General features: G+C 37.9%; 1 protein-coding gene across 1 annotated transcript in view; it reads right to left on the bottom strand.

The window, feature by feature from the left end:
- Positions 1-22,228, bottom strand: part of LOC132818207 (spermatogenesis-associated protein 7 homolog) — a 78,708-nt gene that overhangs the window by 1,704 nt on the left and 54,776 nt on the right. The window contains exons 6-10 of the mRNA XM_060828986.1: positions 16,804-16,864; positions 15,420-15,523; positions 12,314-12,367; positions 11,524-11,601; positions 7,269-7,326 (exon numbers count right to left, since the gene is read on the bottom strand). Of these exons, the coding sequence (XP_060684969.1) occupies positions 7,269-7,326; positions 11,524-11,601; positions 12,314-12,367; positions 15,420-15,523; positions 16,804-16,864 (355 nt within the window). The remainder of the gene's footprint in view (positions 1-7,268; positions 7,327-11,523; positions 11,602-12,313; positions 12,368-15,419; positions 15,524-16,803; positions 16,865-22,228) is intronic.

Genomic DNA, 22,228 nt, shown 5'->3' with positions numbered 1-22,228 from the left:
GACCTCGGATGGTTGTGTTGTCCCAGTCGAAGTGGTGTCCTTCCTTATCTGAATGTAAGGATCCTAGTGAGAGAGGGTCATGTCGTTTTGTGGCTAGTTGGTATTCATGTATCCTGGTGGCTAGTTTTCTGCCTGTTTGTCCAATGTAGTGTTTGTTACAGTTCTTGCATGGTAATTTGTAAATGACATTAGTTTTGCTTGTTGTCTGTATAGAGTCTTTCAAGTTCATTAGCTGCTGTTTTACTGTGTTAGTGGGTCTGTGGGTTACCATGATGCCAAGGGGTCCGAGTAGCATCTGGTAGGGTGATGAAACGTCTGGAAATGAACCTTCCAGTTCAGTGAGCAAACCTACATCTAGATCCTCAACCTGAGCTACAAATCTTCTCAAGAAGATACTACTGCTCAGGAAGTAACATTGTAATAAGTTAATTTTTCAATATGTTTTCAAGAGGTATTACAAAGTGCTGTAAATAAATATCTTTATGAAAATTCAATCAAGAAAGTTTTTTTAATTAAAAACAAAACAATTCTGAAGCTATAAAATTACATTCATATATTCAAAATGTAAGTTGGTTTCAATGTGGAGAAATAAAAAGAAAACACCATAAAACATCAGATACAAGATCTTTGAATTTTGGCGCTTGTAAGATATATGATGTAAATTTAGTTGTTGTAACAGCATGGTGGCTCAGTGGGTAGCACTGCTGCCTCTCAGCGCCAGGGACCCAAGCTCGATTCCACTCTCGGGCAACTGTCTGCTTGAAGATTGTATTTTCTCCCCATGTCTGCATTAGTTTCCTCTGGGCGGTCTTGTTTCCTCCCATAGTCCAACGATGTGCAGGTTAGGTGAATTGGCCATGTTAAGTTGCCCATAGAGTTCAGGGATATACAGACTACGTTACGTGGATTAGCCATGGGAAATACAGGGTTACTGGCATAGGGTAGGGAGATGGGTCTGGATAGGCGTGGACTCGATGGGCCGAATGGGCTGGTTCCACACAGTAGGGATTCTATGATAAACTTTGTCATTCAGTAATGGCTAAAGTTAGAAAGTTTTGCACCAAGGTTGGGTTACATTAACAAATGGGCAATTGCATTCCATCAAATGTTTCATAGAATCAGCTTGGAACATTGACAAAATTCAAGCTTAACCTTCAGATCTGAATTTCCTTTATTTTTTGAACTAAAAATGGGAGTTAGGTCATTCTCATACCAGTCAAATAATGCAAATGTTCAGTAAATAAAAAGAACACAGTAAAGCAATGGTATGACCAAAGTATATTGTGCATTGTGAAGAAATTATCTGATTTTCCCTCACATTCTGCTGTAAATGCAGTGATGGGCAATATGAACATTAGTTCCTTTAACATATGAACTAGATGTTGTTATATAGTACTGAAAGATTGAAAAATTATTATTCCAGCTGTGGTATCTACACATATATTGATATCACAGGCACTGCTGTGTCTAGGCTAGTACTGAGCAATCCAGTGACCAACTGTGTTGCATGTTTTCCTCGGCAGGTCATATTGCACATGACCCCAGTGCAAAGGGAACTGTGACCTTTATACCTTCTGGTCACATGTTATGATGCTGCGTTTGATATCAAGATCAAGTCTCTTAAAGGTATGTTCCATACTTGCTGTGAACCATGACCTTCTGTTGTAAACAACTGATAGAGAATGTAGGCGATTGGAAAACTGCTAATGTATATACCCTTCTTCAAAATGTGAAGGAATCAAAAAAATGCTAACAAAAAGCCAGTTAGCTTCACATCTGGCATTGGGAAAATGTTAGAGTCTATTATAAGGGATGCAATAGGTCTACATTTAGAAATACAAATTGTAATCAAGCAGAAGCAACATACCTGGCAAATTTATTAGAACTCCTTGACAAAGTAACATGCAGGATAGGTAAAGATGTAATATATTCAAAAGTTATTTGATAAAGTATTAGACATAAAATTATTTAAGAAGATAAGAAGATATTGGAGGTCTTATATTGTCATGGATAGAGTACTTTTCAGAATGGAAACGTGTAAGTAGTAGAGTGCCTTAGTGAACAGTGCAGAGGCCACAAATATATGCAATATATACATTAATGACTTCACACTGAAAGTGAACATAATGTATCCAAGTGTGTGGACAACATAAAAATAGGTTGGAAAGCAAGTAGTAAGGACGCCACAAAAAATCTGCTGAGGGATTTAGATTGAGTGATTGGGCAAAAGTCTAGCAGAGGAATGTGGGAAAATGTGAGTTTATGCATTTGACAGGAAGAATAAAGAGGTGAATATTATTTAATGAGGAAAGATTGCAGAAAACTGCAGCACATAGAGATTTGGTGTGATCATAAATGAATCATAAAACACTAGTAAATAAGTTTAGTAGGTAATAGGGAAAGCAAGTGGACTACTGGCTTTTATTTCAAAGGGAATTGAGTATAAAACGAGGAAGCTCTCACTTAAATAAAAATCAGAATTGTGGATGCTGGAAATCTGAAACAAACAGATTGCTGGCAAAACTCAGCACATCTGACAGCATCTGTGGGACAGTGGAGTTCACATCTTGGGTCCAGTGACTCTTCATCAAAACTTTACAAAAACTGGATAAGTAAGTATGGTTTTGATGAAGAGTCATCAGACCAAAGATGTAAACTCCACTTTCTCCCCACAGGTGGTGCCAGACCATACTTAGAATATTGTGAATAGTTTTGGTCCTTTTATCCAAAACAAAATTTATTGGTATCAGATGCAATCTAGAGAAGGATCATTAGGTTGATCGTAGGTATGGGGGTTTTACTTATGAGGAGAAATTGAGTAGGTTGGATTTGTATGCAATGGAGTTTAGAAGAATGAGGAAAGTTCTTAATAAAATACAGAAGGTTCTTAGGGACTTGACAAGGTAGAAGTGGAGAGATTGTTTCTCCTTGAGGGACAGTCTAGGACCAGAGAGCATAATCTCAGATTAAGGGGTTGCCTATTTAAAACAGATATGAGGAGGAATTTCTTTTTTCAGAGGGCAATCTGTGGAATTCATTATCGTATAAAGCTGGGAAAGTTAATTTTTTAAGTGTATTCAAGGCTGAAATGGACAGATTTTTAATCAATATGGGTATCAAAGATTATGAGGACAAGTCAGATGTGGAGTCAAGGATTATCAGATCAATCATAATCTCACTGAATGACTCAATGGGCATAACAGGTTACTTCTGCTCTGTCTCTTTTGGTCTTACGGTCCAATATCTTTTTCTTTACTAGATTTCTTCTTTCCCTAAACAGGACAAGCTTTTGATTTTGTGGGAATTGGCAGATTTTGTAATGAAATGTAATTATTAGCTACTTTGACATAGTGATACTTATTTCTCTAAATGGAAATACAGATCATTTAAAAAAAGGGTTAGAAATTGGTTTCCTTTGCACCCTATCTTTGAGTTACAAATGTACTCAAAGCATACCAGTTAAGCAGTGAGTGGCCTGTTACTGCTATTCCCAGGGATTGGTCCTAATACTAAAATCGCAGCACACAGTTTTGAGGTATTTAGTGTATTTAGTCTAAGGTAGTTATTAACATATTCAAAGAGCTCAAAGCCCATTCTAAAACAGCTTTTAGGTATTTTAGGCCTCGGGATTCTTCATCAGCAGCAAATTAAAGGTAAATCTTTTCTTTAAGAAATATCTAACAGAATCAGGAGGAGAACTCCCAACTTCATAGACATAAGAAAAATTCAACAAACATTACCCACTGCTATATACAGCTTTATTTTGACTTCACAAAAGCCTTTGACTCCAAACTGCAAAATCTTTGGAATATTTGCTTCAAATTTGGCTTTCAATAATTTTTTTTGCCATTCTCATCATCTCCTCAATGTCTTGCAAGGCATGATCCTCACCAACAGGAACAGCACAGACCCATGACAGTGAAGTGAGTCTATTCTCCACAATTTCAAAAAGTTAGAGGAGACCTCACTGAAACTTACAAAATTTGTACAGGGCTGAATAGAATAGATGTGTAATAAATCTTTCCCTTGGATTGTGAACCTAGAACTAGGTGTCCCACTTTAAAGATAAGGAAAGGCTATTTAAGATTGAGATAAGAAGGAATTTCTTCTGACGGCATGGTGAACCTTTCAGAATTCTCTCCCTTAAAGACCTGTAGAAGCCTAATCTTTGAGCATGTTCAAGGCAGAAATCAATAAGATTTCTGCATACTAATAACATTGAATAATTTTGGGATACAGAGGCTGAATGGATTACACCTGCTCCTATAACCTAAGCTCTTTCTCAGAAAAAATAAGAAAATGAACAAATTACTGAGAAAACGATGGTCCTTTTTCAACCTACTCTCACAGCATAAAACCTCTCTACTGACCAACATCAATGATGAGATCTTGAAAAACAGAACATTTTCCATATATTGGGAGCTTCTTTTTAACAAAGTTGAATATATACCCAGTAAATATATACCCTGTTTCTTCTCATATGACAACCCTGCCATCCCAGGAAACAGTCTGGAGAATCTTAGCTGCATTTCCTTTCCTTTCCTAGGTATGTAGACCAATACTACATACAATACTTCAGGTAGATGGAAAATAAATTCATTATCATCTCCAAAGTGCTCAGTCTTCCGCTGACTGAGGAAAAGCATTTGAGAGTGAGAATTTCGAACTTTGAGACAGTCATCAAACTATAGAAAATGAAAGTATGGTACATCCCACCATGGCTGATGGTGGAATTTGAAATTCAATAAAATTTGAATTCAATGAACGTGGAATTTAAAGTTAGCCTAATGGTACCAAGTACCCTTTGCCAATTGTCATGAAAACCCATCTAGTACAATAATGTCCTATTGGGATAAAAATCTGACACTGATACCTGACTTAAGACATAAGACATTAGGCCCACAGTAACGTAGTTGATTCGGAACTGCCTTCTGGGTAATTAAGAGTAATAACTGCTGACCTAGCAGCGACACCCATATCCTTTGAATGAATAAAAATTAATTTTTAAAAGTTGGGTATTGGGCTCATTGAGCCTGCTCTGCCATTCAATATGGTCCTGGTTAGACCTCTATTTCAATATCATATTCACGCTTTCTCCCTAAATTCAATGACTTGGCCTCCATAGTTTAATATGGTAGTGAATTTCATGGGTTCATCACCTCTGAGCAAAAAAAGTTCTCCTCCTGAGACTGTGGCCTGTTGTTCTGGACCTCTCCCTAGAAAAGGAAAACATTAGCCTGAATCTAGTATTTAGTCTTGCCTGAGTTTGATACATTTCAATAATAGCTACACTTCTAAGCTCCAGTGAATATATATCCTGTTTCTTCTCAAATGACAACCCTGCCATCCCAGGAAACAGTCTGGAGAATCTTAGTTGCATTCTCTCAATACAACTATGTCCTTCCTTTCCTAGATATGTAGACCAATACTTCAGGTGCTGTTTGAAGTAAGGCTCTGTGCAGCTTCAGCAAGAAATCCTTGCTTTTGTACTCAAATTCTCTACCAATGAAGATAAATAGACTACTTGCCTTCTTAACTGCTTGCCACACCAACATCTTGCTTTCAGGTGACTGGTGTACAAAGAAAATCAGGTACCTTTACATATCAACATTTCCTAATCCATCACTATTTAAATAATCCTCTGCCATTCTGTTTTCCCTCCTGAAGTGGATAACTTCATACTTATCAAACACTGTACGCAAATTTTGCCACATATTTGTCCTCTCATTCCATTTGTCTAAATTGCCTTCCTGACTCTTTACATCCTCCTCACCATTCATAATCCCACATGTTATCAACAATCTTGGAAACATTTCAGTTGATATTTTCATCCAGATCATTGACATATATTGTGAAAAGTTGGAGCCTAAGCATTGATCTCTAAGGTTATGGTTTACTCTGCACTCCTACATGGATAACATGAAAATTTCAGGAAGGCAAATTTCAAAGGAATGAGAAATAAATTGACCATAATAGTCTAGACTTAACTGTTAACTATAGAAAACTTTAGACAAACATTAGGATGTATTCAAAAAATTTAGTACCATTGCTACATACTAAGTATATGCTCCTAAAAAGCAAAGGGGTCACATGTAGTTCTGCAGCCATCATTAATAAACAAGGGAAGAGTCAGTAACAAGCTAAAATAACAATAAGTGTAAAAGGAAAGATGCAATCCAGTAGATTTGTAAAGCCATTAAAAAAAAGTAGGAGAAAATTAAGAAATAAGGTGCAGAAAAAGAACCAAACATAATTTGGTAAAAAGGGTAGCATGGTGGCTTAGCAGTTGGAAGTGCTGCCTCAAAACACAAGGGACCCGAGTTTGATTCCACCCTCGAGCGACTGTTTGTGTGGAGTTTGCACGTTCTCCCCAAGTCTGCATGGGTTAGCCATGGGAAATGCAGGGATCGGGTAGAGGTGGTAGATCTGGGTGAGATGCTCTTTGGAGGATTCAGTAGGCTGAATGGCCTGTTTCTATACAGTAGGGATTATATGAATTCAGACTCTGGCCTTTCTAAATTCCCAGTCTAAATTGTGTGGAGACAGCCTAGGATAGTGCTCCTGGCACACATGTTCAAACCCATTACAGGTGTTAAAACTTGAATTCATAGAACATAGAACAATACAGTGCAGAACAGGCCCTTCGGCCCTCGATGTTGCATCGACCTGTGAAATATTCTCAGCTCATCCCCCTACGCTATCTCAAAATCATTTATGTGCTTATCTAAGGATTGTTTAAATCTCCCTAATGTGGCTGAGTTGACTACATTAGCAGGTAAGGCATTCCACGCTCTTACCACTCCCTGCGTAAAGAACCTGCCTCTGACATCTGTCTGAAATCTATCAATTCATTAATTAAATCTGGAACTATCTGGGCATGGTGTAGAATCTTGCATTGAATAAAACAATGTTTTGCATAGATAGAAAATCTGTGCAGCCTTTGTAAAATCTCATATCGCACATCACACAGAATTACCTCTTCCAGATCTCCTCCTAGACAGCTTTAATAGAATCAAGTTTTTTTAATTTGTAATGAAAACATAAGAGTTGAATAGCATGCTGACAAGTTGTCATGGATCACGTATGTTTATTTCATTGAAATACAGTGAGTAACTAATCGCTTCTGTATCCAAGGATTGTCTTGATACTAATAGTTATAGAGGAGAAAGGAAAATAAACAAGCATATGAAATCTATAGATTTTTTGCCCTTTTGATAAAACATCATTGTATGTTTTAAGAATATTGACACCCGGAGGTATATACTCACTTCATTTAGTCGATGTCTATTTTCTTCAATGCGTCGTTCAAATATTCTTTCCAAAACACTGAATAAACAATGAAAATACCTTATGTTAAGTTAGATCTGTGCTTTATCACCCCTGATTCAGTCTGAAATTATTTACAGCATTTTAAGTTAAAAGGTGATTTTAACACCAAGTTTTATTTTAAAAATATTAAACTAGCTGAAAAAATTCATTATTATCCTGTTTTAATATCAACGCTGAATTTTTTTCTTTATTCAATCACATGATATGGGTGTCGCTGGCTAGGCCATCCCTAATTGTCCAGAGGGCAGTTGCGAGTCAACCACATTGCTATAGGTCTGGCGTCACATGTATGCCAGACCAGGTTTCCTTCCCAACCGGATGGACATTTCCTGACAACTGACAATGTCATAGTCATCATTAGGTGCTCAATTCCAGATTTTCATTGAATTCAAATTCCACCATGGCAGGATTCAAACCCAAGTTACCAAAACATTACCTGGGTCGCCTGATTAATTGTCTAGTGATAACATCACAAGGCCATTGCCTCCCCATTATACACACTGGGACATTTTACAAGGAAGCTTCCAGAAATGCTATTGAAACAAAGCTACTTGTTATTAGTTTCATGTTCATTTATCAATAGTGCAGTACTTTTCACTTGATTGATGTCAGAAATGCTGCAATTCATAGAGTTGTTGTATCTCTTAGTCTTACTGCTACATTGGCATAGGCAATGTGGCTGGCTTCAAGTTAAAAGAATTCTATCACCAGGTTTCAAAAGTGTCCATCTTATTCTGGCTATCTGTTTAGAAATGTAATTGTGGTCTTATGATTATTTTCCCTGTAAAATTTTACTGCTGTGTATAGCAGTCTTTCCAATACTTGGTACTTCAATTGTTTTTGTGTAGCAATGCATGTATAATACTTCTCATGAAAGAAGTCTTGCATGGTAGCTTTCAGGCTTCTGCATGACTATGCTCATACACAGCTTAGCTGAACCTTGCTTTTGATGCAACTTGAGCACAATTGATGGTTTAGGCTTCAATCAGTTCCATTAGCAATGGAAGAGAATAGGTCCTCTGAAGGCAAATGCATTCTGGTTTTCCAGGAATCACAAAAACAATCTGGATTGCTGACACTTGAGGAGCCTTGCCCTCCACCATCACAACAATCTCTTTTCTCATCCCTGTAACTTGCCTTCCAATTCATGAAACGACAGACATAAATTACCTGGTTGTGTACCTACATCTTCCACTGTATTTAGCAATAAATTGAATCAGATGAATCTTGTTCACTATCAAAGGTCTCAAATTTGTTATCTCCTCTTATGGCAGATACCCTTTATGTTTAAAAAAAATGTAGAATATTTGCTCCTTGCACTATTTTCCACATAGGCTATTTTATATGTTTATCAACCTCTGCATGAACAGGTTATGCATCTACTTTACTGATGTCCTAGATCTTGTGTTAGTATTGTATATCTTTCTAGTAATTTATCAATTCCCTGCAATAACTCCAATACTCCAATGCTCTCAGTTGCATTTTATCAAAACACAAATTCTGAGAATTGTTAAGCGTTTCCTCATGGTAGACGCGACAATCCTACTTATTAACTTAATTATTCTTAGCCCTCCCTCTCAATGTCTCCTGTAATACAGCACTTAAAACTGTACATTATACAATTTAGCTGACATTTCAATCCATACTGAGGAAGTGCTGCATAGTTAGTGTGTTTTTTCACCTTGGTTGTAAAATGGTCCTATCAACTGAATGTTAAAGATGTCATCGCACTCATTTCATTCAATTTGAAGTATTATGATACATACAGAATGGCTATGACATTTTTTTACACAGGAAGGGGAGATGGTGGTGTTGTGGCGGTATCATTGGATTAGTATTCAAATAAAATAGGAATTGTAAGCTAGTATCAGTAACAGTGACTATATCATCAATTGTTGTAAAAGTCAGTCTATTCACTAATGCCCTTTACAGAATGAAAATGTTCTCTTTTTACCTGGTTTGGCCTATATGTAACTCTATATCCACATTGATGTGATTGACTGTTGACTGCCTAGCAAGCCATCAAATTCAAGAACAATTAGGGTTGGGCAATAAACGTTGGCTTTGCCACCAATATCTACATTCAATGGAAGAATAAATTAAAAATAAAGACTGGCATGTGGTGAATGAATAAACAAGAGGGGAAAATATACTTGCCCTTACCTTCACCAACCTATCTGCTGAAGCCCCATCATCACATTGATGATACCCTCCATTGTGCTGTGTGGTACTAAGCTAAAGATCCAATGCATAGGGCTGCTCTCTCACTAGAGAGACAATAGTGGTGGTTTAACCTGAGGGTTACCATGCCTCTGACGAGGGGACAGGTTCATGGTAACCTCAGCTGGTGCTGGAATCGAACTGTTGGTACCACTCTGTATTGCAATCAAACCATCGAGCTGAGCTCACCAAGCTAAATGGGATCTATTGTGAACAGATCTCGTAACTCAAGACTGGCCATCCATGAGAAGCTATGAACATCAGCAGCAGCATTATTATACTTCAGTACAATCTGTAACCTCATGGCCTGGAATTTGCTCCATTCTACCTTTACCAGCAAGCCAGCAACACTGTTTTAATGAAGAATCCTGAAGCAGCACCAACCATTCTTAATAATGAGGAATCAGTCTGGTGATGCTACAACTCAGGACTACATGCGTATATAAAAGCATAAACAACAACAGATATATAGGGCTAAATGATTCCATATCATAGGATCAGATCTAAGCTATGCAATCATTCCACATCCAGTTATAAGTGGCGGTTGACAATTAAACAACTTACTGGAGAAGGAGGCTCCACAAATATTGCCATGCTTGATGATGGGGAGCCCAGCAGAAGTGCAAAAGATCAGGCTGAAGCAGTTGCAACAACCTTCAGCCAGTAGTGCTGAGTGAATGATCCAACTTGCTCTCCTCCAGAGGACCCCAGCATCACTGCATGATATCAAATGCTGAATGCACTGCACACTGTAAAGGCTAAGCCCTGACAACTTTTTTTAAAAAAAATTCACTCGTGGGATGTGAATGTCGTTGCCTGGTCATTTATTGCCCATCCCCAACTGCCCTTGAGAAGATAGTAGTGAGTGGCTTTCTTGAATTGTTACAGTCCCCAAGCTGTAGGTTGACCCACAATGCCCTCAGGGAGGGAATTCTAGATTTTGACCGAGCGACAGAGAAGGAATAGCGATATACTTCCAGGTCAAGATGGTGAGTGACTTGGAGGGCATGTTGCAGGTGATTGTGTTTCCTTGTATCTGCTGCCTTTGTCCTTCTAAATGGAAATGGTTATGATAGAGTTGTCTAAGGATCTTTGGTGAATTTCTAAAGTGGGTTGCTTTGTCCTAAATGGTGCCAAGCATCTTGACTATCAACATCCTGGGGATTATCATTGACTAGAAACTCAACTGGATTTGCAGTATAAACACAGTAGCTTTCAGAGCAGGTCAGAAACTAGGAATACTGTGGCAAGTAACTCACCTCCTGACTCCAAAAAGCCTGTCAACCATCTACAAGGCACAAGTCAGGAGTGTGATGGAATACTGACATGGATGAGTGCAGCTCCAACAACACTCAAGAAGCTTTACATCATCTATGACAAAGCTGCCAGTTTGATAAACACCACACCCACAAACATTCATTCCCTACATCATTAACACAAAGAAGCAGCAGAGTGTACTATCTACAAGATGCACCACACAACTCACTTAAGCTCCTTAGACAGCATCTTCCAAATCCCTGAGCACCGCCATCTAGAAGCACTAGGACAGCAGGTAAATGGGAACACCCCTCACAAATTCCTCTTCAAATCAATCATCATTCTGATAGAAATATATCACATGTACTTCAGTGTCGCTGGGTTAAAATCCTGGAACTCCCTATCTAACAGCAATGTGGACATACCTGCATTGAATAAACAGCAGTTTTCAGGAGGGTGACTCAAGTCAAGGACAACCAGGGATGGGCAGTCAATGATGGCCCAACCAATGAAGCCCAAATTCTATGATGCATCTTATTTCTTTTATTCAGTGATCAAATGGAGCATCTAAATAAATGCTAATCTCTTCAAAGTAACTTTCAACTTAGTGACACTATCAATTTGCAACTACCTATTTTTATCTTTAAAATTATTTGAACCTACAGTGCTTTTGATAGAGAGTGAACCTACAAGCAAGCTAAATTATGATAGATTTACCTGTTTGAAAATAATCCTCGAGTCAATATTTCACTGGTAATATCAGAGATGAACTCAAGATACTTCAATTCCTCTTCTCTGCAGGGAAATGCATATAGCAGTAAGTAACCTGTAAGTACAATCTAGTGTGACAGTTTTGGAAGACTAGAGGAACCAGTTAATTACTTATCACTCCAACTTACAAGATTTTGAGAGATTTCAAATTAAGGGGCTAGATACTGAGATCAGACATTATTATTTTTAGTATATTTCACTCTGAATATTACCTATAAAATGTTAGATTAGATTACTTACAGTGTGGAAACAGGCCCTTTGGCCCAACAAGTCCACACCAACCCGCCGAAGTGCAACCCACCCAGACCCATTCCCCTACATTTACCCTTTCACCTAACACTACGGGCAATTTAGCATGGCCAATTCACCTAACCTGCACATTTTTGACTGTGGGAGGAAACCAGAGCACCCGGAGGAAACCCACACAAACTCCATACAGTCAGTCGCCTGAGGCGGGAATTGAACCCGGGTCTCTGGCACTGTGAGGCAGTGCTAACCACTGTGCCACCGTGCTGTCCACGGTTTGCTAGAAAACTGGCACAGCTTTACATCCCCAAAAAGTAGTGTCAACAACCCAAAAGAAAACAATGTAATTTATAGAGCGTACATAGCAAGAACAACAAATATGAAAGAAAAACAGAACTCTGACTATGACAGACAGAAAATTCTGAGAGTTCTCAGTTTGAATAACTTTGCCATTAATAACAACCATAATGAAATAAAGTACAGTACTTACTCAGCCTTAACTTTCTGCATAATTGATGACTTGATTTTGTTTGAAGAAGATAACCTGAAAATAATTGGTTTGAATAGAAGATCATAGGGGTTACAATGTAAACAATGGATGTCAAAGTCAACCAAGCAACAAGCAAAATTCGATTACACTTCTTGAAATATCTTGAATTGTAGCTGCTTGTGAAATTTCTTCATTCCATCACCATCAGTTCTCATTTAACTCATTTTTATTTTGAAAACCCACTCTTACAAGGTTTAAAGACTTAATATTGCAGATATATACTTTCACCGAAGCAGTAATATCCACCATTGTACTTTAACTGCATTCCTAGAAACAGTCCTTCTGATCATGCGGAATAGAAATGACATTTTTTTCTATGGTATTCCTGCACATTAAATTATCATTGTACATAAGTTAAACCCAAACACTGGAGTTCTCCACACAACACTAAAAAACATGGTGCAACTTTTGCCTTTGCATACGTATAAGCTAACACAAATTTAGTGACCACTACTTGGAAATATTTCCAACTGCATCAGAAAACTGAGATTTGTTTTTATAATTATTGCTAGAGATTTATGAGCCATTTAATTCAAGATTTAATCAAAAAAAACATAAGACTTATCATAAATATAGACATTTAGCCCCTCAAGTTCAATGAGATTATGGCTGATCTAATAATCCACAACTCCATTTTCCTATCATTTCCCTAAAATGCTTGATTTGCATACTTATTAAAAATCAGTCCATTTCAGAATTGAATAAATGTACTTAATGATCCAGTCTTGACAGCCTTATGTGGTAATGAATTCCACAGACTCCCCCTCTGAGAGAAAAAAAATATCTTCATCTCTGTCTTAAGTGGGCAACCCCTTACTCTGAGATTATGCCATCTGGACTTAGACACTCCCTCAAGACACTCTCCATATTTACGCTGTCATACTCCCTAAGAATTCCATTTGCTTCAATAAGGTCCCCTCTCATGCTTCTAAAATCCAATGAGTACAACTCCAGCCTACTCAATCGCCCCTAAGAAAATCCCTCCATACTTGAAATCAATCTAGTCAATCTTCTCTGGACTACCTCCAATGTCAGTATATCTTTCCTTAGACAAGGGGACCAAACGTTTTACAGTATTCCAGGTATGACATGAAGAATGCCTGATACAGTTTTATCAAGACTAATATACTACCCCCAACACGAGGGGCTCTTATTTTACTAAGTAGATTTATGTGAAGTACCTTATCAAATGTGTTTTGGAATCCAAATGAATTACATTTATTGGTTCTCTTTATCTACTCAGTTTGTTACCTCCTCAAAGAACTGTAATAAATTTGTCAGGCATGACTTCCCCTTCCTGAAGCCATTCTGATCCTGCTCCATCATATTTTGCATTTCTAACCAATCTGCTATAATAGTCTTTATAATAGTCTTTTTGCCAATGACAGAAGTTAGGCTAACTGGCCTACAGATTCCTATTTTTTCGTCAAGCTCCATTTTAGAACAAGGGTGTTAGACGGACCTTCCATATTACTAGATCTATTTAATAAAATAAGTAGAAGATAAATAATTAATTTGGATACGAAACCAAATAATAGAAGAGGTATTTCATCAGCAGATGGAAATTAATGTGCCTTAATCTTTTACTTGGAAATGGTGGTTTGTAACTAACATAGCTCCATTTATCAATTTGTTACTGTCATTGCCAAACCTCAGTCAATGTATGTTCTTGTAAATATAATCACTAGTTTTAGCAATATTTTAAATTCCTAACAAAATAATCAGTAGATTCATTGTGATATTAAAATTCGAGAAAGCTTGACTGAAATATAAATATACTGACCGGGCCATGGCATGTGTTTCTACACATAGGCAGGCTGTAATTCCTCTCTGGGGGGAACTGGGGGGAACATCATGCATTGATGTATGAAAAGGTCCTATCCTCAAATGAATATTAACAAGAAAATTAAATGTGTAGATGAAATTCAACATAGCTAAAGAGACCTTGAGATGATGGACACAATGACTGATTACTTCCCATATTAAAGCATGTCTCGTTCTTTGAAAATTTAATTTCTACGTACACTGAGTAATTTCTATTAATTCACATGGTAACTGCCCATGTACTGTTTGCTTCAGAAAGTTGGCAGTCTATGATTATGATTGTGACAAAGGTATGGCTTTAAGGGGTGTTTATTTGTTTATACAACTTGCTACCAGTCATGGGTACTATGATTGGAACCTTATTTGAAATATGGCATGAACAAGGAAATCGTGCACTGGAGCATAGGAAGAAGGATGAAGAGCTTTCAGCTAGGGACCTTATCCATCTAGAGAATTCGGATTTACAGGTAACAACTCTTACATTGCCACCTAAGCCAGTAGCACATGCATGTCATCTACACATTATGAAAGTGGTGCTCAGAGAATTCTGCCATCTCTTTATGCCATAAGCTCAGTCTCAGAACACCCCAAGGAATCTAAAATGTAGAATTTTTATTTTGTGCTGTTGAAAGCATTTGATGATGGTTAGATTTTTAATGATATGGTTAAATATTACCATAATTTGTCCAATCATTTGCATATGCTCTCAGTAACCACATTTGCCTGCTATGATTCTGGACACCTTGGATATTTGTTAGATTGAGAAAAGGGAAACAAAAACATAACTTTATGAATGGATTATTTTTGGACAGAAAAACCAATACATAATCAATGACCCAAAACACTGTTATGTGAACTCTAGGGAAAAGATCTGCCTTACGCGAAAGTGAGTACTGCAGATGCTGGAAATTAGATTCAAGAGTGTGGTGCTGGAAAAGCACAGCAGATCAGACCGCATCCGAGGAGCAGGAAAATTGACGTTTCGGCCAAAAGTCCTTCATCAGGATCTGCTTTAGTCAAACATTTGGTGAGTGGTACTAATAATGACATTTATTTTGAAGACTAGAAAGTTAGAGAGATAACTGAACCAGAATTGGAGAAGTAAAGGGAAAGAGAAAGAAATCAAAAACGGCAAATATGACAGCCTAGCCATAACAACAGGAAAGTATCAGAGAAGAACAAAATATGTACAAGACATTTAGACTTTTATTTGTATACATACCTTTCTACACAGTAATCATAAGGGTGTTCAAAACTTTCTTGTAGCTCTTTGCAATGGGAATTGAGAGATAAAACATCCTTGTCCTCTCTATCATCAGAGCGAATCTGTTTATTATAAACAGCCGACCAGAAAAACATTGTACACCTTATCGTTCTACTGAATATAACATAATATCTAAAATGTCACCATACTATTCCAATTGACCAGAACTCAATGAATTTACAACTAACATACATCAAGATTAAAATTTACAATGACTATCATTTTTAAAATACTCATTCTGCAGATAGCGGCAACATTTGGAAGGCCAATAGCTTTAAAAATCATCCCTTGTCACCCTTGAAAAATGATATTGAACCTTCTTCTCCAGCTGTCACTATGCATGAGATGAAGATAATTCATCTGCTAGGTAGAGAAACCTAATGAGAATTAAGTCATGGCTGTAAATTTCTGAGTCAGGAGGGCATTTGAGGGGAAACTTGGGACTGATGGTGTTTTCATGAACTTTTTGCCAATGTCCTTCAGGTTATGGAAATTGCAGGTTTAGAAAGAGTTTAAAAAAACCTAGGTGAGTTGCTGTAGTGTATTCTGTACCTAGTTGACACATAGGGGCTGGTGGTGGAAGAAGTCTATAGGTAAACTGATGGATTAGTTCCAAATCAGTGAAACTACTTTGCCATGAATAAAGTCTAGCTTCTTGAACATTGTTGTACCTGCACCCACCCAGGAAAGAAAACAATATTTCACCATACTCTTGACTTCTCTCTTGGAGGTGGTGGTAAGGTTTATGGATATCAGGAAATGAACCATTGGTTCCAGGATTCTCAGTGGCTAACATATTAGTAGAGGCAAGATTTGACAGGAAATTCAGCAATATTAAACCACTGGAAATGATTGGGTAGACTTCATGTTGCACCTGTATGGAAATGACTTGACTAAAATCATGATTACTTTCAGATTCTTCAGCAATAAAGCCATGATACTGTTGGAACTCACACCCTTTGTTGTAACCTGTGTATGCAGCTGTTTGTTTGGTGTTACATGAGGTTCATCAAAATTGCAATCTGTGATGATAAAGGGACCACAAGAAGTGATCACGAAGGATTATCTATCCTGAATTTATGTCTGAATGCAATCCCAAGTGCTTCAGCTTTGGCAATCACAAGTCACATTCCACAACTTATCCACATTAATTTACATCGTAATTTCTAAAACTAAAAATTTTAAAAGCATTTGGTCATATGAAGAACATTAATTTTATCATAGAATTTGAATTATATTTTGTGTAAAAAATATTCAGTCTCTTTCATTACCACAGCACAAAGATTAATCGTTTAGTGTATCATATAAGATTGCCTACAGGAGAAGTAAATTATCACCTAACCTGTGATGAAGTAAACTGTGAACGATCCTTCTTGTTCTTCAGTGAAGGTGCATCTTGAGAGCTATAAATCATGAATATACCTTTATGAACTATAGTTTTAATTCAACTGCTGGAAGAACATGATAGCACTGAAGCTATGTCTAACAGACTTGCTTCAGATTACCTGCAGGCATAATCTTATATTTTAAACTCTAGGATACTTCAAGATTGTTTCTAATTGGTAATTTCAGAAAAATTCAACAAAAGCATTTAGGCAGGAAACTAAAAGGGGTTAGTTTGGCGAGATGGGTGATATGCTAATACCTTACAGGGATGAGAACAGCCAAACCTAAAAGAGAGCATGCATTCTGGGATACACAGCTAAGTTTGGAAATAAATGTCTAAAAGTTCCAAAATAGGGAATTCATGAGTTTATTGAGTAGTTGCTGTTGGGAACTGTGTTTCAACATTAGTAATTTTGAAAAATGTAAATTTCTAAGCTAGTACAGGGAAAGAATGAATCTATAGGCACAGGAGTTTGAACTGATTTGTGAATGAGGGTGAAAACTTACGCCTTTAACTAATCTCCAGTTTATATAATTAACTGCACAAGAAATAGGATAAAATGTGTTTAACCAATTCAGAATAATGAAAGATAAAGTGATTCTCTCAAATATTTAAGGTCAAGGAATAGCAGAACAAGTTGGCCAAGTGGAATGCTCATCTTGTGGCATTTGGGGAGGCCTGGATGCTTCTCATGATCCAGAAGAGTCTATTTGCAGCAAGAATCACTAGCTGCACAAGCTTGAGCTTCAGTTTTCAAAGGTCAAGCACTAGTTACAGTCACCGGCACATCCATGAAGCAGAGAATTACATGGATAGCGTGTTCAGAGAGGTGGTCATACTACAAGTTAGGGGCAAGCAGTAGATATGACTGCCAGGCAGTCCAAGAGAACTAGAAAGGTAGTACAGGAGTCGCCAGAGCTCCAACCCACTAACCAGTTTTCCATTCCAGATATTGATGAGGATGATGGATCCTTGGAGAAGTGCAGAAACAGCCAATTCCATGGCATCACCACTATTCCAGTTGAATGGGGGCAGGGGCAGAAAAGTGTGGAGGGACATTACTGATTGGGGATTCTTTAGTTACTGGGCTGGGCAGGTTTTTTCTGCAGCCATCAAAGAGACTCCACAATAGCTTGTTGTCTCCCTGATTCTAGGATTAAGATATCATAGATGGCTGCATGGCATTTTTCTGCAGGAGATCAAATGGCCAGAGGTTACGCTCCATTTTGATACGAATGACAGATTAGAAAGATAATGTAATCCTGAAATTGGAATTTAGAAAACCAGGTAGAGAAATGAGAAAAGGTGACCTCTAAAATAGTAATTTTCGGATTATTCCCAGTGCCTCTTGCAAATTACTACAGAAATAGGAAGATCATACGGGACTGGTAAGATGCTTGGGGGCGCGGGGATGATAGGCTTTAGATTCATGGGACATTGTGATCTGGGTGTGCAAAGTGCTGGGAGAGATACATAACACTAAAATAGACAACAATAAGTTAATAGGAGGAGTTGGAATAAGGAGTACTCATTTCGAGTTTGAGTAATTAAAGCATCCCAAATCAATGTTTTACTGCATGTATATGAATGCACACAGTCTTATTAATACAATGAGGGAGGTGCATGCACAGATTGTCTTGTGGAATTATGATGTATGGTGATAATAGATACCTAGCTTAAGGAAAGGCAAGTCTGCATGTTAAATATTCCTGCTAATCTGTTCAGACAAAATAGACAGGAACCAAAAAAATGAGGAGTGACATTGTCAGTTAAAGAGAACAGTGCAATCCAGGAAAAAGAGCATATTCCCAAGGGATCAAGGACAGAATCGTTTACCTAGAGCTAAGGAATAAGCAAAGTGCAGTTACATTGCTGGGTGTAATCTACAGATCACCAGCTGGTGGGGAGGATATAGTGCAGTAAATCTACAAGGAAGTTAGAGCAACGTGTTAACATCATAGAATAATAATGGAAATATTATTTATCTGTATAAGACTACGATAACCATAGTGTGAAAGGCAATGAGGGAGAAGTGTTCCTAAGCTGCATCTGGAAAACTTTCTACAGCAGTATGTGACCAATCCATAGCAAAAAAGGAAATTTCAAAGTCTTCTAAAAGCATAGCAATAGTATAAGGGTGTTCAAAGGAGGAAAATGGCTAATTAGGAACCAAAACAGGAATTTACATGTTGGGGCACGAGGCATGATGAGATGTTAAATCAGTAGTTTGCTATCTTTGCTAACAAGGCAGATTCAACCCAGACCTTGGCGACAGGGGAGAAAACTCAGTCACTTGAACGATTTAAATTTGAAAAGGAGATACTGAATAAGCTGTTGATACGTAAACTTAATAAGGCACCAAGACTGGGTGAGATGCATCAAGGAAATTGATGAAAGTGAACAAACATTGCAGAGTCACTGGCTATAATCTTTACTCTTCCCTGAATTTGGGGCAGTGCTGGGAGATTGGAGATTTGCAAACATTACGCCCTTGTTCATTAAACAAAAATGCCCGCAGAGAGGCCCATCAACTACAGACCAGTCAATTTAACTCTGATGGTGAAGATACTTCCAGAGACAATTATTTGACATAGAATTAATAGTCACACAGAAAATTCTGAGTTGATCTGGTAGTGTCAGAATAGATTTGCTAAGGGAAATTCGTGTCTAACTAACTTGAAGCTTTTTTAAAGAGGTAACAGAGAGGATTGATGCGGGCAAGGCTGTTGATATGAAGAAGGCCAACAGGACTTCTGATAGAGATTTTCAAAATCATGAACAGGCTGGATAGAGTACATAGTCAGGGAACACAGTTTTAAAGTGTTTTGCAAAAGAAGCAAATACAAGGTGAGAAAAACTTTTTTATACAGTGAGTGATTAGGGTCTGGAACATATTTTCTGTAAGCTTGGTGAAGCCTGGTTCAACTGAGTTATTCGAGAGGGCACTGGATGATTACTTAAATAGAAACAATGTGCAGAGTTACAGGGAAAAGGACAAAGATTAGCACCAAGCAACTTCTCAATAACGGAGTCAGAAGGTTCGGGTTCATGGAGATGTGCCCAAACAAACTGATCAAAAGTATTTGTTTCTAAAACCTCAAAGCACCTCTTCCACCATTTCATTAAACACTGACATACAGGCAGCCTACAATACTTTATTATTCACAGGCAACATTCACCCCAAGGTGCATGTCCGAGGTCTTCCATCATGTGTGGTCTCTCTCTCTCTCTCACACACATGCGCACAGAAGAGTATGCACATGTTCAACTGTCTTCTGTCACAACTCATTGGTTTAGTGTGCTGAAAATCAAGTCACACTACTTCTAGAGCCATCAGTAACCTGAAAAGATTTATTCAAAATATCCAAAGACGCCATTTAACTGAGTTTGTCAGTCAGGTAAAAGTAAATATTCATCAGGTTTTTGTATTTGACAATAAAGTAACTATTTGTTAAGTAAAGGTAAAATTACTGTAGTCCTACAGACCATAGGTTGTTGTCTCATTAGAAAGATGACAGGAAGTGGTTTAACCTAAAGGTCACCTTACTCAGGCTAGGGTAGAGACTGAGAAAGAAGGTAACCTCAGCCGGTTTGGAAAATGAACCCATGCTGTTGGTCTCACTTTGCATTGCAAACCAGGTGTCCTGCCAATTGAGCTAACAAACATCCCCACTTATTATGAACAAATTGTCTTTACCCACAGCAGAAAAGAAACACAAATTGCTAACTTATAATTCTACAGCTTAAACTTTACCTCTTCTTAAATTCTCCCTTTACAAACTGACACACACAAAGAAAGCCAAGGACATTCAGACCATAAGAATAAGGAACAGGGGTAGCTATTCAATATGATTATGGCTGATCTGCCCAAGGCCTCAACTTCTCAATTTTGACAGCTCTTCAAAGATCTCAATTCCCCAATTTTTAAAAACTGTATCTACCTTCTCTAAATACTTTCAGTGATCCAACCTCAATTACTCTCTGGGTAGACAATACCAGACATTCACGACCATCTGGGAGAATAAATTCCTTTGCATCTTAGTTACAGAATAAAGGGATACTTATGTGAAACTATGTTTCTTAATTTGAGATTCCCCCAGGAGTTGAAACATGTCAACATTTGTCCTGTTAATCCCCCTGGTTTGGGCAAGATCAAAAATGACATGACACCAGGTTACAGTCCAACAGGTTTATTTGAAAACACAAGCTTTGGGAACTTCGCTCTTTCTTTAGGTGCTCGTCTGAAGAAGGAGCAAAGCTCCAACCCTTGTGTTTTCAAATAAATCTGTTGGACTATAAACTGGCATCGTGTGATTTTTAACCTTTCAACGAGGGAATTTATAGAGGAATAGGCAACAGTTGAATGTTACTGGAGACTTTTTTTTAATACTTCCACGGAGGAGACAGACACACAAAGAGACAAGATATTTCTGCTGCACTGGCCTCACACATGCCATGGTTACCTGGGGAGATGCCAATCAAAATGTTGTTGTCTAGCAATTGTTTCCTAGTTCAGAATCTATTGGCTCTGTTTGTTTACGTTTGCTCTCACAGTTCCAGAAAGAAGCAACATTATATACAGCTCACCATGTGCTCCAAGAAACATGGCTTTTAAAACTAAAACCTTCTTTTTGTACAGTTTCCTTGGTTTAAAGCAGCATCTCCCTTTTCTAGTCCACAGTCCAAAAATGAAGAGAAGAAAAATATGTAATCTTTATATTTTCTTTCAAGGCTAGTTAGCATCAGGACCAAACTGTAAAGGTCAGGCACACTACACTTTCATTGAAGTAGTATGATCAGAAGGAAAGTGGTAAACCCAGAGGCTAAGGCAGAACTAGAGAAATCGAGATACATGGTTCCGTCAGGTTTCTTACAGATGCACAATTATTTCTGATTCTAATCCACAAAGCTACATTTGTTCCCATGCTTCACATGCTCTCACCAGTTACGGCCTCCTATAGGTTTCAACCTTCAACTTCTAGCTTTATCATTATAAGCTCTCAGGAACAAAAAATCCACTACACATACTTGGAATAAGAGCAAAATAAGCAACAGCCACCTTGTGCTCCCCAATTCAGAGAGTGAGGAGAGCAAAAATAATGGATTGTATAAGTGGCAACCAGTTTAGAAACTGGGACAATGCATAACTTACCTGCTAGATCAGAAAGAGTTTACAATGGTGGCTCAGTGGTTAGCACTGCTGCCTCAGAGCACAAGGGTCCCAGGTTCGATTCCAGCCTCAGGCAGACTGTCTGTGGGAAGTTCGCACATTCATCCAGTATCTGCATGGGTTTGGCCATGCTAAATTGCCCATAGTGTTAGGTGTGTTAGTCAGAGGGAAATGGGTCTAGGTGGGTTACTCTTCGGAGGGTCAGTGTGG

The sequence above is a fragment of the Hemiscyllium ocellatum genome, chromosome 8 (genome assembly GCF_020745735.1).
Source record: "Hemiscyllium ocellatum isolate sHemOce1 chromosome 8, sHemOce1.pat.X.cur, whole genome shotgun sequence".
In the NCBI taxonomy this organism is placed as follows: domain Eukaryota; kingdom Metazoa; phylum Chordata; class Chondrichthyes; order Orectolobiformes; family Hemiscylliidae; genus Hemiscyllium; species Hemiscyllium ocellatum.
The sequence above is the reverse complement of the archived record's forward strand: the minus strand, read 5'-3'. Positions and strand labels throughout refer to the sequence as shown.